The 17,270-nt window shown below is 41.3% G+C and overlaps 2 protein-coding genes across 5 annotated transcripts; both read right to left on the bottom strand.

Moving 5' to 3' along the window:
• Nucleotides 1-125: 125 nt before the first annotated feature.
• On the bottom strand, nucleotides 126-2,319 carry yeats4 (YEATS domain containing 4). The gene is made up of 7 exons (XM_040175023.2): nucleotides 2,041-2,319; nucleotides 1,762-1,881; nucleotides 1,578-1,644; nucleotides 1,293-1,387; nucleotides 1,072-1,161; nucleotides 803-890; nucleotides 126-662 (listed from the first exon to the last, which is right to left on the bottom strand). The coding sequence occupies exons 1-7, from the start codon at nucleotides 2,089-2,091 to the stop codon at nucleotides 493-495; spliced, it is 681 nt and encodes a 226-aa protein (XP_040030957.2). The 5' UTR covers nucleotides 2,092-2,319; the 3' UTR covers nucleotides 126-492.
• Nucleotides 2,320-4,755: 2,436 nt separating this feature from the next.
• cpsf6 (cleavage and polyadenylation specific factor 6) lies at nucleotides 4,756-16,665 on the bottom strand. 4 transcript variants are annotated; one of them, XM_040175016.2, is made up of 11 exons: nucleotides 16,472-16,665; nucleotides 14,979-15,188; nucleotides 14,695-14,798; nucleotides 14,430-14,575; nucleotides 13,896-14,069; nucleotides 12,648-12,755; nucleotides 11,241-11,736; nucleotides 10,982-11,097; nucleotides 10,729-10,882; nucleotides 10,167-10,365; nucleotides 4,756-5,367 (listed from the first exon to the last, which is right to left on the bottom strand). In XM_040175016.2, exons 1-10 carry the CDS (start codon nucleotides 16,529-16,531, stop codon nucleotides 10,179-10,181), a joined length of 1,755 nt encoding a protein of 584 aa, XP_040030950.1. In that variant the 5' UTR covers nucleotides 16,532-16,665; the 3' UTR covers nucleotides 4,756-5,367; nucleotides 10,167-10,178. The 4 variants fall into 4 exon arrangements, with proteins under 4 accessions (XP_040030950.1, XP_040030949.1, XP_040030952.1 ...); XM_040175015.2 differs by having other exon boundaries at nucleotides 10,167-10,389; XM_040175018.2 differs by lacking the exon at nucleotides 12,648-12,755 and having other exon boundaries at nucleotides 16,472-16,617.
• Between the last annotated feature and the right edge of the window lie 605 nt (nucleotides 16,666-17,270).

Raw genomic sequence — 17,270 nt, forward strand, 5'->3', positions numbered from 1 at the left:
AAGGGTCCAAATTCATGAATAAAAACAGATAGTTGCAGTGCAACATCTGTATGTCATTTTGTTTCATGAATAAACCTTCATCAAACTCAAAAGGTTACAACAGAAGAGACAATTACAGACAATAATGAAAACATGTTATTTTTTATATAAAACTGAAAGATCAGTAGGAAAAACAAGAAATAAGCTTTAGAACTGTTCACACAAATGTGGTTACCTCATTAGGGTCGTTGGGAATAGTTTAGGGATACTTAACCATTCTGACAGCCAGGTAATCCAGCAATGTTTGGGTTGAAAAATAACACCATTAAAAAGGTAGAAGCCACAAAATCCTTGTTTTGATTCACCAGGAAACAGATTGTGGTGACCTGCTAGGAAATCGTTGTGATGTCTTATTTGAGCTTTACGATATTGTGTTATTGAAAAATAAAGATAATGGAAACCACGTTTTTTTTCTTTTTTTTTCATATCACATTGTGTGCGTTCGTCCATGTCTCAGTTGTCCTTGTGGTCTCCGTCTTCCTCCAGTTTCCTGATCTCTGCCTTCAGGTGGTTGATGTTTTCTCTGCTGGCTTTTAGTTTGTCTTTCAGCTCAGTGATCTCCTGGCTGGTTCTCTTCTTTGCTGCCTCCATTTTCTCCTTTGTCCTCTGCTCCAGCTCATTGACTGCAAACACAGCAAACACACACAGTAAAAAACCCAATTTCAGTTACTCAAAACCATGCAGACGCTGCTCTTGTGTACCGCTGCGTGAACTTTTATTTTTCCTCTTATGCTGTACAAAAAATGCTGCATAAAATACGTACATTCGGTCTCATGCTTGTATGCACCCAAGGTAAGTTGTCTCGAAGTGGTCAGAAGCTGCTGCATCATGGCCGTAGGATCCTGGAAGATCTGAAACATTACAAAGAAAAAGAGTCCGGCGCATAACTCCCAGTTCCACACAATTCTAAATTTACACAAAAACACTGATGTGATAATGTTGGTTTGAAAGCTTAATGTGTGTGGAAACCTATTGTGATTCATGTAATCGATTTAGGCAAGATTAAATGCTGTAGCAAGCGAACAGAAGTACCATTTCATCATAGAATTCAGAGACAACAGTCTTCTTGGGTATTGCACTGGAGTCTGACTGGAACAGCTTCAACAGATGGTACAGAGTCACCTGAGACAAAGGTACGAAAATATAAGCATGCTAAAATGGAAATTGCATACTAAATACTAGTTATTATCATGTCGCGAGTATCAGGTGCTAAAATGCAAAGCGTCTTCAGAAGATATTAGATAGGCTCTCACGGGTCTCTCGTTGGGGTCAATGAAGAAGATCTTGACGATGATCTCAAACTCTCCCCAGCCCGTCTCTGTGATCTCGTACGGAGGCTTGGTCACCACTGGAGGGAAGAGACACAAAGGGGGGGCACTGTGCACCTGTCTTTATGCTTATATGATGTCCCACTGTGCCCGTCCATATTAGCATTCGCCTCTTGCTTTTATTGAAGGTCACATTTTCATTTTAACATCAATAAGCGCAATCCACAGGAGGCGACAGCACGTGACAAAGAAAACAGATGTGTTACTCACCTCTCAGAGGGTTACCGTAGCTCTCGTGAAGCTTGAACTGGATCTTCTTCACATAGGCAGACATATCCTGGAAAAGCAATGGTATGCATATGAAATCAATTAAACAGACCCGTAATATTATGCCTGGTAACAGCCATCAACGGCAGCGTTGCATATGCTAAGCATGCGCGTTGTGACCTCTGACCTCATTTCTGTAAGGCTTCACGTAGACGGACCACTGGTGCGTGTGTCCGTCCTCCTCCCTCTTTTTCCCGAAGTAACGGGCGACGTTCCCAAACACGATGGGCTTCACGATGGTTATCCCCTACGGGTGAAATGGGGGGGACCTGTTTAAGTACTTTAAGTTACAGGATAATACAAAACAACAAGACAAAGAAGCTGTGTGGGTGACGTTATTTAATCTATAAGCTGTGATAGAAGTTCATATTTTCCATAGTGCGAGGCATCTCCGGTGTGACGTTACCTTAACTCGCCCCCCGGAATCTGGACCAAATTCAGTCATCTTTTTGAACATAGTAGGGGAGAGAGAGTGGAGTCGACCCCGTGGTTCACTCTAAAGGACCCTTCTTGTTCCACCGCGTGTGTCCTCATTGAATAAACCTGCCATTCAAGCGCATAAACTAGGCTTCGAAAACTAGCCAAAACCTCTTTATTTCAAACAAGAGCCGGAAGTGACAAGTGCAACGCGCTGGGCTGCTCGCCGAAACTAACGCCGTGACACGAAGGTTCCGGCTGATGGATGACCCGTCGGACGAGTAGCACAGTTGACGTTTTGTAATACGGTTGTGTAACAGTTTGTATCACAGCACGACGGCTCTAAAATACTGCAAATAGCTTTGATCCGGCAACACGTAGAATATAAGCATCTGTACTGATACCGCTATTTCAAGTTAATTGTAATTCAATTGACTCCTGAATAAATATTTTGTTCCACCTGCGCTTGAAAACACTATTGTAGATTAATGGTCGGCTTGAGTTATGACTTTTGTTTAACTAAATATAAATGTGCTAAATATGTCTCTAGTTGACAACGACATAAGTAGGTTAGCACTACTGTAATAAATATAATCATTTTATGAACTTAAATTAAATAGGCTAAGAATCCATTTTAGCACAATGTAGTTTCTAGTACTTTTAAATAGAAACTAAAACTACTTTATCACAATGGTTCAACATTGGAAAAAAATAATCAATGATCATCTTCCTTCAGCTTATGCATCATGTATAAAGGAAAACCACAAAAATCAGAGTTCAGAAATGTTTTATTTACTTAAGTGCAAAAGACCACTTGAAGACTTTTGACTACCGTGGTTTATTCCCAGACCAGGAATGTGTAGTTAAAATGACACAGATGACAGCTCTTACCATGAATAATCTAGAGGGGATATTTTAGTTCGGTTCCCACCCAGTTAAACCTGTCAGGTTGGGTTATACATAGATGCATTTCTTCAAGCGTTTCTGTCATGTTACAGTGGAAGAAGTAGCTGTAATTCAGGTTGCGGCTAGTAGAAAAAATATCTTACCATTCCAATTTTTAAAAAAGATCTATTAAAAACACACTAGAAAAAGACGCTCCACAGCTACTTGTGTGAGGTAAAGTCTCGACGCAGCAGCCACACTTCCAACGGACCGCTAGGTTGTCCGTGGTGACGGCAACCTGAAAACACTTACCTCCAGCGCTGTGGAGAGAGGTCAGCACAAGGCAAACACAAACTATACTAGTGTAGTATAGAAAAGTATAGTGAGCAATCAGAACCTCAGTTTAGGACGGCTTTGGGTGGCCTTTAGTGTAAAAGACTCATGGTGCCGCGGCATCAAACCATTATAGGTGTAGAGGAAGAGGCGTTAATCACATTGAAAAATCCCCCTCGGGGGCAAAATGTCTCACTCTTTCACATTGTTCTGCTGTACAAAAACCCAATTTACAATGCTTCACTACTCTTTTACAGAGTTTACAAAGTTACGGGAGAAAATGGATTAATATGCGAGAATATATAACACTCTCTTTAAAGTCAACGGTTAAAATGTTACATAACAGGAGCATCCGTGAGGTTTTCAGAGTAGTTTGGATGCCTTCAGTCTAAATAACATCGTTTCAGGAGAGTTCGGTGTGATTCCTGCAGTTATCACGGCGACTAGGGTCCACAGCACTTACAATCAACACACACCTGAGAACACGTCAGATTTGAGGGGATGACTATGGATTTGGAACGAGGTGGGGGTCAAAAGAAAAGACAATCATTTGGACATGTGGACAAATAACCTTGAATAAATAAAAGGAGGCATTTAGACAGTTGTTGTGGGGCACATACACATTAGTCGTGTTTGCTTACGTGTCATCAGTGCGGCCCTGAGAAAACACAGCCCCCCCCGGCCCTTTTCTACCAGCATATCTTGACCTCAGACAAGTGCTCATTTGACAAAACAATCATTTGGACATGCAGGGCAGTGGAATAAGTAGGCGTTGCCTTGCGTATGATGACAAAGTTAATGTTACGGCGCAGATCACATATCAAACCAAGTGGTGTTTTCCGTATGTTGCTTCAAAGTATCGCATCTATGATGTTGCCAGAGTAGAAGTGTTTACACAAACATACAGAGACAGGCAAGGCGTGGGAGACGGGAGCAAAACAAAACAAAAGGCAATCATTTTCTTTAAATATCAAATCACAAAATGAGATATGAATATAAAGGACGACCATTAACATTAAACTACAACTGCATCTGGAGGTAACATGGATTACGGAGGATTACAATAAGTAAATTTCACATTAACAGGACAAAGTTGAGTTTGTTTGGATTGGAAGAATTATTGGCGATAGCTATTCAGTGTGATACACACAACAGAAGCCCTTTGTACACAATATTCTTTGGGATTTTGCGTAAAGTTTCCCAAAATTGTTCAGAGAGCAACATGTACATGTTGCCCTTCAACTTCTTTAAAGTTTGACATGACCTTCCATTAATGCACATTGCAAAAAAGTACATTCAATTAAATTGTCTTACCTTGTTAACGTTTTATCCATTTGAATAAAATAAAACAAAAATACTTTAAACCATAAAGCTGCTTTCTAATACTGGAAAAAAAAAACCCTATACATATTCAATATGAAAAACAATCTAAAATACACATTTAATATAAATGAGCCAAACAGAGGAATTCACCAAATGCATTGAGTACCTCAGTAAACATTTTTTATTACAACACCATCTAGTTTTTAATCAAAAGCAGAGACACATTTACAAACATTCTAACGAAAGGAATAAATGAGAATGAGGGGAGGGGAGAACACATCAAATATGTACCCTATAAAAACTGATCTCTAAACTGAATGTACACAGTACAGCGAGCAAAGGAAAATAAAACCAAAACCAAGTAGGATGTCACGTTTGTGTCTTCTAATTGGGATTATGTGGGCCATTTTATTGTTTCTTTGCAAAAAAAAAAAAAAAAAAATATCACCACAAGTAGTCATCTTTATGTCAAATAAAACATCATAAAAATAAAAGAACTGCTTGGAAAGTTTCTTTTTTTTTTTCATCATCTCGTAGTTACCATGAGTACACATGTTGGGATAACACAGCCTTACACACAGGTCAGGGTCTTCCATCCACTGCTCTCATTCAGGCAGACAAGATGAACAGACAGAAAGAAGGATAGGTGGAGACCGAGAGGAGCGATGGAGGCAGAGGAGGTGGTGGTAATCCTGTCCGGTCATGCAGGGTGGGAGGTGGTGGTGCTCTGAAATTCTTCCTCCCTTTCCTTCTGTCCACCCTTGATCCTCGTCAGCTGAAAAGGTGTCAAAACGAAGGGTGGAGTTTGGTTTCGAGGCAGCCCAACAGTGAACACTCTTTCTCTCTCTCCCCCCCATCATCATTAAACCTCTAGGCTACACATACATGGAGCACACCGGGGCTGGGCTCAATCCAACATCACTTTGAGTCACAGGGACAGAGTTCTTCCAAATCCACCTGCCCAACAGGTCACTCAGACAAGGGGACTGTTAACGGCAGAATGTTCCGTTCTCTGAATGCTCAGCTGACTTTGGTATTGCACCCAACCCTGGCACAGTCACAGACACCGTCATGCAAAGTTGAACAGGAAATATCAAAGAAGCCAAATGTATCCGTATGCACACAAACACACCAGAGAAATAATACAATATGCTGTTCAATGTATGCCTAAATTGAGTGACCGGGATTTATTTTAATTAAAGTAAAGAATTTCTGATGAAATTGCGTGCAAATTTTGCAAGCTTTTTAATCTTTGAATCTTTAAATGTGTTAAACTGAACTGACCCTTCAGTCATACAGCGTGCAGCTAGCAAGTTTCATGGGGTCAGCCATACACACTAGCAGATTCTATGAGGTTTATAAAAGGTGAAAAATGTGTAATTCTCTCCCAACAGAGACATGAGTTTAAAATATATAATAGTCTTTTATATATAACAGACTAAAACAAAACATTATCCACTAGACGTTTATATGTTTTTATTTTGATAACGTGCCCCCTCCCACACCGATTATCATTCAGCTAACTCAAGAATACATTTTCCTAACAACCAATCTAGAATTGGTAAGCGTCAGCCTCAGACACTGAGACATTTCACATAGAAACAGTGCATGATTCCTTTTCTGGAATCCATTAATATAGAAGCTAAGATACAAGGACACAGATTATAAATATATAAACCATAAAACTATAAGGAATGCAGACATCTGATTTAGACACAGATTATTTGCTATGACCGCCCAGTCCTAATTGTAAATAAACAAATTACATTCGACAGGATAAAATTCTGTCAATGTAATTTAATATATGTTTTTATAACCTGGTAAACATTATGCCAGCAATTAAGCTGAAATGTGTTGAATAATTAAAAAAGATAGGTCCAGCATGGAAGGTACAGTTAACTGGAGAAGCAGCGTCTTTATCATAGTTACAAATGACAGCTGCAATGAGCAATTAGTGCGTCAACTGGACACGTTTTCCCCAGTTTTAAAGCACCTCTTAACAGAAACAATAGTGATCAATTATGTGAATGCCACTTCAAACTAGTTAGGTATTGGTGCTGCAAGGTTTTGATTGACAGGTTAAATTACAACTGGCATCTGCACCAAAAAGGCCTCCCTTACAGGCATGTCAAATGAGAACAGAGGATTTCACATGACTCAGATTCAAATGCATTTGGTTTTTGCTGTAGAAAAGGTTTTACATGGTGCAGGGCTACAGACAAAAAACAGGTGACCCGACAATAACAATATTGTATACAACACATCCTTGTCACACTATCATTCATAAGGGACTTTAACATCCGGTACAAGTGAGATGGCGGTTGACTAAAAAAAGTCAAATTACAGATCAATTGTAAGACTAAGGAAATCGTTTGCCATATTAGAAAATATGTCTTGAACTTATGTTCATTATAGAATATCTGAGGTCTTACAGCATATTAAAATATGGATCAGCGTCTCCACTATCACAGCATGGAAATGAAACTGGACAGAGCCAAACCAGGGTCAACCAGTCCATGAACTCAGATATTCAAAGTGTTAATCTGTTAAAAACACTACTACTACGATGGAATACTGAAGATTTAAATAGTCCTATTTGAAAGGCTACATTTTGTACAAGCAGGGGGCATTACCTGTACCTGTGCCTCATTAAGAATAACTTCTTCAGAAAATGTTATAGATTGCTTGTTGTATACCAGAAAAATACATCTTTTGTGAATGCTGTGTGGAGAAATTTACATTTCTACTCAATATGCTGATTGTATAGCTGATTTGCTGAATAGGAACTAAACAAATTTCACAAAATAGCCAAATTAAATTGCATAATAGCCATGCAAACTGCATTCAGTTATACATTATAAATCCTCCCTGTCATTTAAAAAGGACAAGAATGATGATTGATGACATGTACATAAAACGGCTTGACCCTGGCTCAACGTGAGCCAATAGTATACGGCCTGTTTGAAAAGGACATCAGGCCTCTGACCCCGAGCATGCACCTACACAGACTGAAGGGATCGCATGAGAAGGTCATTTCAGCCAGTTTGCAAACAGTGTACAATCCCCCATGGCAACATGAACAATACAAGGGCTTTAGAGCACTCCAAACAACTACCAGGAACCCCCCCACCCCAGGGAAGACCATGCTATAAGATCAGACTGAGTGCAAAGCTAGTTTTACACCTACACACATTTAGTTGAAAATATACTCAACAAATGCTGTGCCCACTGGGGATCTCCGACCTAACAGAAGCAGCCGAATAAAGTGTGCTGTTGCAATGCAACTACTGAAATGCTGCTAGGTTGTTACATTTACCGGTTCCTACTGAAAACGTACCTAGGTGATGATTTAAGTGGACGGAACGTGGACAAATATATATTATATTCTCTCGATACGAGAGTGATCCTTCGTGAAGAGGTTCCCAGTGGACACAGTCTTACCGTAGTGAAAAACCTTTAGTATACAGACAATTAGCTGTTATGTTCTCTTGGTCTGGATTTCACGTTTTCTAAATGCAGCGAGCCCACAAGCAACCCCCCCCCCCCTCACTTAATATTTCAGTGTTAGACATAAATAATGCATGTAGGACATGTGTATAGACTTTACATTTAAACATCATGGTCTAAAGGGTTAATGTAGTTATGTCTGAGCGCTTTAAGCGAGATATTATTTGTGGCAACGCTGAATCCGTTTAAGCTACTAGACTCAGAGCTACAAAAACTGGTTCAAACGCAACACCACAGACATCTTAGTGCGTTGGCAGTGAAAAACATGGGAACGACACACAATATTGCAGTTCCAAAACGTTACACAAGGTATCATGTTTAAACGTATGGAAACCTCGCACCAAGCCAGACAATTAGCCTCACAATATTTACCTCAAATCATTTGAGAGCAACGAACCTTTTGCAACATGGCAGGAATATTTGTTTAAGCACAAGCTGGTGTTGTGTAGTTTTAACTATAAATCACCCATTACATGACTCAACATCCAAAAAGTCAGCAAAAAAAGTAACACTATGAGGCCAAAATACTTGATCTCCTGCCAAGATATCATTTAAAATCAATACTGCAGCCTACAGTACATACAAGTCACATACAAAACAAATGTAAATGTATGCTGAGTATCAGTGTCAAATACCGATCAATCGGACTCATACGTTTGCTGCGTGAATCAAAATTCTTCCATACATTCAATATAATAATAAAGTTTGGATTTTTTACAGGTTAACTGAATCAGTAAATATACCTCTTGCCAATCAAATCTGTAAGATCCTGCATTAATCCATGCATCTATTCTAAAGTTGAACCCATTTTGACATCATAAAATTAGAAATTGTAATGCAAAGCCATTGCTTCAAAAAATAGGTTACACAACGGTCGAAAGGTAAGTAATACTAGGCTGAAAGACATTCAATTTGACCAAATTAAAATGTCAGGAAAATTACTGACATCCATAAAAAGGCACAATAACATTGTCAAAATTTCAAGAAGTGTCCAGAATTCAGCAGTTATCAACACTGTTTGATAAATCAGTGTTCATCTTCTCCCGACAGAGATGTATAAATATATTCAAACTTTGTAATATGTAAACCACAGGTTCAACATTCTAATGTTTTTTGTTCCTCTAAAAACACAATCCAATTTGAACAGACCACACAAAATGCCATCTCTGTAATAAAATATTGGGGAATCCAAGCCAACATACAATTCTATTAAACTCACATATATGGAAATTACAAAGTATTTTCATATTCGAGCCCAAACATTTTTTTTTTGGTTCACCGACCATTGTTACTGGCAAAAGACAAAATTTGGATAATTTTTCACTTTTTTTTAGGCGCCAAACAGATGTTTAGACTAGTAAAGGTTTTAGAGGAGTCTGCGAACTTCAAAAAAGCAGAACTAATGCAAACGTTTCGTGCCCCAGCAAAACACGTTTCGTGCCCCAAACAAACAACCAGCAGGGATTTCTGGCCATGTTGTCTGCTTCATAATTCATCCGGTCATTTCAAGTTTTGCATTTTGCCAGCGTCAGAGGCACGTGGACCAAAAGGTGACACAACATCCACAGTGTATTTTCTGATTTGGGGAGAGCCACAGCTTGATACGGACTCTTACAAACCCCCCTAAGCTAAATATCATGGTGAATACAGCAAGAAATACTGTCTGAGAGAACAGATATACGACAACCGTGGACTGATGTGACATATGAAGAGCAGACTTACCGTATACCTACCTGAAACCAATGGACTGAGTTTTAGAACAGTTCCCTTTGCTTACCTTGTCTACGTTGTTATATAGATTCAAATGAACTTTTCTGAATGCTCAAAAGCCTTTTATGGCCCAAGACTGACTGTATTTAATAATTGGCTATAATCTGTAGATTACATTCCGGACAAATTGCCTCAGAAAATCCTGAACTAAACTAAATCCTTAAATCCAGACGAAGAGGTGAGCACTCAAAGCAAATGCATCTTCTGCCTCGATCCGGGTCTAAAAAGTGTAGTGACGAGGAAGACAGAAGAGAGCTTAGGACGGAAGTAAAAGAACAGCGGAAATGTGGTACCCACCTCCCTTCTGGTCTAGCGGTGTCGGTATTCCCTCTCCCTCTCTCTCTCACGGTCTCGGTCCCTGTCCCGCTCGCGGTGGCGGTCTCGCTCCCGGCTGCGTTCTCGGTAATAGTCCTCATGCCGGTCCCGGCTGCGGGACTTGTGGCGTCGGCTCTTTTCTCGGGAGCGACTGTGGTCCCGTTCCCTGGAACGTTCTCTCCTGGCATGGACAAGCATCATTGGACTGTGTACAAGGGGTTCAAAGTTTCAAATACCAAATGTTCCAGGGCCATTTCCCAATCGGAAAGAAAATGTTTACATACAGTCACAAATACAGCACATACAGACAAGAAATAGTCCACACTTCAAATATGGCTAAAATTTCACACAATTTTACACCACTTTCTAGATACAATATATTGTCTTTACACAGTACCACAGTCTCAATCAATTGAATGAGAATGTGTGTCCAAACTTGTTACTGTAAGTAATCTCAAGTGGTTCTTTGTGTCTTTTTAGCTTAAAAAACAACAACATGTAACGTAACACATCTAATGGCCAATGCACAAGCTTAAAATCTTACCTGGAGGCGGAACCATAGCTTTTTGACTCAATGCCGTGGAGACAGTCCTGTAGGGAGCTGATTAAGACCTTACAGCGGTCGTCTGCAGACACTTTGGACTGCTTAATCAGACTGATCGCTGTCACCAAGGTCTCTATAGCACTGCCATAGTCAGCTAAGGAGAGAACACAAGGATGCATTTTGGTTTTCATAGGCTCTTGTGCTTGTCTTGTTGAGATTAAATGTGTGCACGGCTGTGTTGCGAGTGTGTTACCTGCGCTGGCATCAGACACTGCTCTCGATATAGCGCTGGAGGAGATGGCTCTGTTCCTGTTCATGATCTCTTCAAACTCTGCCTCGCTCAGAGGTGTCCGTGACGCCTCCATTTCACTATAAATACACACACGGGTAGATGCAGGTGTTAAGAGACAAAGTTACGCAAGACAATGTTGTTTCTGCAACAATTTAAATGGGCCCCAACAACAAAACGCATTGAACTGTAAATCAACAACTTGGACAAAAAACATTCTTACCGGCCTCCCGGACCATAGTCGCCTCTTTCATATGGTGGCGGTCGTCCGTATGGGTCGTTTGGTCCGGGGGGGCCTCGGTTGTCATTCGGGGGCATGTTGTTGTTAGGCGGTGGGAAGAAGTTAGGGTTGACATGGGGTGCTGGTGGTGGTCCACCCGGCGGGGGACCTGGCATGTGTGGGGGAGGGGCCAAAGCCATGGGGGGCCCAATGGGGCCTGGGGGACGTAGAGAGAAGGGTCCCGGGGGTGGCGGGCCCTGCTGAGGGGGTGGGGGACCCGGGGGAGGGCCGTAACCGGGAGGAGGGGGACCTGGGGGCAGAGGTCCCATCGGAGGCTGGACAAACTGCCCGGGGAATAGAACAGGGGGAGGGGGCCTATCGCCGCGATTTGGAGGCCCAGAGAGTGGAGGCGGGAGCCCCTGGCCAGGAAGTGGAGGTCCTGGTGGACCAGGGGGACCAGGTGGACCAGGGGGTGGACGTGGGGGGCCCTGCATCCCACCTAAAAGAGAACACAATAGACCAAAAAAAGCCATGAGACTAAATGTAGTGAATACTTGAGGTTTTGTTTATGTTTTAGCAGAGTTCTCCCCCGTCATGCTTGAGTACCACGGGAAAATAAGTGTTATAGAAAGCACAACAAAAACAACAACAAAGCCTTTTCAAAGCTCTTCTTTGAAGGAAATATTTTAAAGTACTAGCCACTATAGGATATTCAAGTTAGAGATAATAACACAGACGGAGACGGAGCAAGGCACAGCAACAGGAAACAACAAATTAAAAGGGGACATGATAGAAAAAAAGGATGCTGGAAATTAAACCACAAGGCAACAGAAAAGATGGAGATACACTGGTGGCAAATGGTCTCTAGCGGGCTTTTTTCCCCTTAAACCTGAGGCCCGGCATTAAATTCTGTTTTTAACACATAAATTGAGAGGAAGCATTCCTACAAGTTGTCAAGACTTCAGCATGACAAGCTCATACATACTTGAGACACGGCAGTTAGCAGAATTATTATCCGAATGCAAGGGTCACTCGTGAGATGCAATTTACGGAGAATTAAGACATACGCCGCTTCATCGGATGCATTTTGTTCTCTCATGCAGCTACATATATGGAGGGAAGCCTTTCTTGACATTGAGCCATGACAAAGCAACAAGGGCATCAAGAGGTACATAAGTATCCTGTATGTATTATTCACTAGATATAATGAAAGCATGAAAAAAAAAAAAGTGTAAATATCTAAAATGTTTTAGTTCGGCCTTATGTGGAGCCATTCATATTTTGGGTAAATTGAGGGATTAAGAAAGTGCAAAATGCAGCGTTTTTTAATGGTAGAACTGCAATAAACCTCTGTGGGTTAAGATAAAAAGGTGATTGATAAATTCAATCAGATTAATCGAGGTGTTTCACCTCTGCCACGCCAGCTCCCGTTCCTGCCCCCCGGCGGGAAGGGATTGAAACTCATATCCATCAGAGGGCCATCTTGGTGTCTAATCAGATCTGGTCTCATGCCCGGGCCTAATGGGGAAGAAAGCAAACCAATCACAACTATTCCCTTCATAAACGTCGCTAACTACTAACCGAAGGCCTGTCACAGCCCAGCAGCGCGGGGCATCAGCCACTAAGCGAAAGAAGAGATGGAGGAGAGAGAGGGGGAAAAAAAAGTTGGGGAGGAAAAGGCGCAAAAATGGGAGAAAAAGAGAAACACTTGCAGCTCCAGTCTGTCTTACTATATGTGTAACACAGCTAATCCGAGATTGAAAAGGAATTTAAGTCTGGTAGCTTGCCGAGTAAAGCTGTGAGCAAGCTGCTTCTCAAGCAATGGTGTTGATAGATGCCAGTGAGCAGAAAATTGCAGCCAGGAAAGTCATATTTGTTCAAAAGTAGGTGCACAGACAACGAAAGAACAAACCAGACGGGGAGGGAAACGTGCAATGACAAATTCCTGCCAGGGGAGATTTAATGGTTCAAAGATTTCTCCCAAGAAACACACACACGACAATGGACGAGCTTTGGTTGCATGCGGTCCGGGAGTAGTAGAAAAGAGTTTCTGTGTTTACAAAGCAGCACTGCCAGACAGAGCAGTATTCTTCTAATTAGGTAAATTTACTTGTTACACTATGGTGATTATTTTAATGTATTGCACCGCTATATAATAAAAATGTCATTATCTAAAGAGTGGACAGAGTAAGACCACCTTTAGCAGCGTTTGCAGTGAGCTAACTATGTGATCCCCAATACATCTACGCATGAACTGGAAATGAATTGCATCCGTTTCAGCAAGATAATTCAGCTGGATCACCTTTAGAGACACGATAACACACACATTTTCTATTACGAACTCACTGTGTTTGGTAGAACAAGACTACTCTATTTATATATACACCTTCTACACTACTATAATTGATTTAAGTAAAGCCCCAAAAACATTTGATATTAATTAAATAATATAGTTTAAAATAAGACAGGCTCTAGCATAAACTGTTGATAATTTACGATCAATAAACCTTTCATTTGATGTCTGCCTTAAATATGAATAGATATAAATAAAACAAATATATATAAAAAATATATATATATTATTTTTCAACAAAGTGAACGAGGGCAGATTTGTCCCTACCATACCACACTGGCATAAACACTCGTTACCAAACTAACCAGGGAAGTGGGGCGGCGGCCCTCCAGGCCCAACGGGACCAGGGAAGCGCTCTCCACCAGGGCCGGGTGGTCCAGGGAACCTGCCCCTGCCTCGACCCATGGGGAATCCCCCCCGAAGGCCAGCCCCAGGGGGCCCAGCTTTACCTTCCCCAGACATCTGGCCTGACTGGGTACCTGAGAAAGATGAGGAAAAAATAGCTCAGCTTTCCAGATAAGATGGAACAAATGCATCAGTGTTGAACAAGAAGACATCCATGACAATTTCCTTGTATGTCCAGCGTACCGGGGAAATAAAGGTTTCTTCTAATTTGCAATAAGGGAACTCATTCATATGCACAGGAACTAAATTTAATCAATTTTCATTTTGATGCGGTGCAATTGCATTTAGTGGACAAACTGATGTGTAAAAACATTTGCAAATATATTTGACATGACCTCTTCAAATCAGCCAGGTAACAAGCATGCAAGTTCAATTACAAACTATTGAGTGCTTTTAAAATATGCAGATCCAAAATGTGTATTTATCCCACTTACTTTTGCGTGACTGCATCTCAAACTGGCTGAGAGACTGTTTGTTGCACGCTGTGACAATGGGATTCTGACCATGGAGCTCCCGCTTTGACAGCAACTCCATTAATTTCCTAGATGACGCCTCGGACCCCACACACACCAGCGCAAACCTGTAAAATGAATGCAGAGAACATACACAAATAATTGAACATTGTTTTTGTAGAGGGAATGATCTACAACAGGTTAGGATTTAGTTTAATCATGTCAAAAAACGGATTAAACCTCCCACCCTTTCGACTGGCCATTGGCTCTGTTTTCAAAGAATTTGATCTCCAGCACATCGGAGATGCCCACCGACCGGATTGCTTCGGTCAGGTCCTCGTCTGTCGTCCACTGCATAACAGAAGAATGCATCATCAGAAGTACATTCGTACGGACTTGCTTAATTTGATATTTGTTACACAAAAGTTGCATAACTCGGAATATCATTGTTTACAGGACTGTCCTAAATGTCTTTAAATTTAAAGAAAATTGTGCTATAGAATGCCTGAGCCAAATTCTCAAGATACCAACCCATGTGAGGTTCCCTATGTACAGGGCAATCCTTTTGCCTGTGTAGGTGTAGACAACGTTAGGTTGGGAACTCTTCCCTCCATCGGAGCCCCCTGCAGTAGGCAGCGTGTCCAGGTAGTCGCGGTCTTCTGGAGCATCGCCATTGTTGGCTGATGGGGATATTACATCATCGTAAAGGTCGATCTGTTCATGGACCGCATAGTCCGATTCCTGTTGAGCATCACGGAAATAATTTAGTGTGAAACTTTTTTAAACAACTATTATAGAATTGGCAAAAGCAAATCACTTTGGAGCTGCAAGATTCTTTTGCGGAAGCATTCGTTGGTCTGCTTGCTTCCTTAGACATTGCATTGAATCTCAAAAGTTAGGTGCATTTATAAATTTGCCCCGACTGTGAGCAGATTTCTCTACTTTTAAACGTTACATGATTGCTTGTGGTACAGAAAATCCAGATGATGATTTCTCTCAAGGACAATATCAACCCAGATGGAGAAATAGTGATTATTTTTCCACCTTTATTCACTGGGTTTGACAAGTTCAACAATGCAAAATATAATTGCAGCATAATATAGTTAGACGAGTGTAAATCTCACAATAACTTGAAGGGGGGTTTACTGTTTAGACAAACAAATGAAATGATAAACGTTATAACAAATACTTGTTTAGATCGTGTGGTCACATTACAGTAAATCCACAAGACGTCTTACCTAAACCTAAACTAACGTTACCAAAACTAAGAAAACAATACGTTGCCTCTAAATAGTCAAACAACAAATGGTCTGCACCCGAGATTTTTGTAAATATAGCTACGTCGTGTTATTAGTAAAAGGGGCGTGTGTGGAGGAAGAAAAACAAACTCTGCAGACTCATAACGTTACATGCTAAAGTCGCATTAAGCTAACAATCCGTAATGTACGGTTAGCATGGGTTAAAATACGTCTCCAAGTCGTACAATGGAAGTTCCATAGCCAACCATATTAGAGTTAGTTGTAATTAAGAGTTTTATTGAACTTAAAACACAAACGACTAGAAAATAAACTTATAAACGATGGTTAGCTGGCGTTTGTAAGAGGAAGGCAGCTAACACCAGCTAGCTACCGTAACTAACGTCAGGTTTGTTGTGCTCGATAGCCCGCCACGGGCAAGCGATGCAAAAGGCCTGAAACCCGCATAGCCAAACAACAACAAAAAATGGTTGAGTTTTGCTTCCACCGAAACAAATGTTTCAATTTGCGCCGTGCATGCAAACTACCACTTCGCACAATACGGCGCCCTAAACGTCGACCGAGCGGCACATTTCGAGCCGGGTAAAATATAACCGAGGATGCAGGCTGGCATCATGGTGAAACGGGCCTGCGAGCGAGGGAAAGTCCTTTTTCCTCTCAGCGGGACACACCGCTCTCCGAAAAACACGAGCAACGACGGAAAACAGAAACAAACATAAAAACATAAAAACGCCAGTCGTCGACGTGTGGTGAATAAGTGTTTATTACCTGGTTGAATTCCTCCTCTACGTCGGCGTAGATATCGATGTGATCCACACCGTCCGCCATTTTCCTCCGACCCGTCGCTCTCTCCGCCCGGCGGTGCAGAGCGACGCTGAGCCGCAAAACAATGAGACGGCGAGCGGCACCAACAGCGCCTCTGCTGGTCGATACGAGGAGGCCAAAACGTGCCAATAGGAAATAGCGAGACCCCCCCTAAAAAAAATACATTTATATATATAAATATAATTTAGTTTTTCGTATTATTTTTATTTACCTCATACCTCAACATTTGTTTTTCATGAAGTAAACTTGAATTTCCTTTTTGACTTGACCACGTAATCCTTTTCTAAATCGTGCCTATCAATCCCATAACATTGATGCATTTGTCTATTTTGCACGTGCATTGTTTCTGACTTCCTGTCAAGATGAAAGGAAACACCTTTGAATGCAGAAATCTGAGAGTGTAGGCTAAGATACAGGATGCTGCTCCAGATGAGTCATTTGTCATTTGCAGTCTGTGGTAGCATCTGGAAATTAAAAATAAAACCTGATGTATAAATACAGTAGGAGTACATTGCTAGTCATAATTCCAGTGGAAGGAAATACAGTTAAGACAAGTGACCGCCACGCAACATATACTTTTTCCATGAAGCATTGCACAACATCCATTCGTCTTGGACCACTTATCCGGGGTCGGGTCGCGAGGGCAACAGCTCCAACAGGGGACCCCAAACTTCCCTTTACCGGGGCCACATGTACCACATCTCTGACTGGGGGATCCTAAGGCGTTCTCAGGCCAGTGTAG

This window comes from Gasterosteus aculeatus, chromosome 4 (assembly GCF_964276395.1).
Source record: "Gasterosteus aculeatus chromosome 4, fGasAcu3.hap1.1, whole genome shotgun sequence".
NCBI classification, from domain to species: Eukaryota; Metazoa; Chordata; class Actinopteri; order Perciformes; family Gasterosteidae; genus Gasterosteus; species Gasterosteus aculeatus.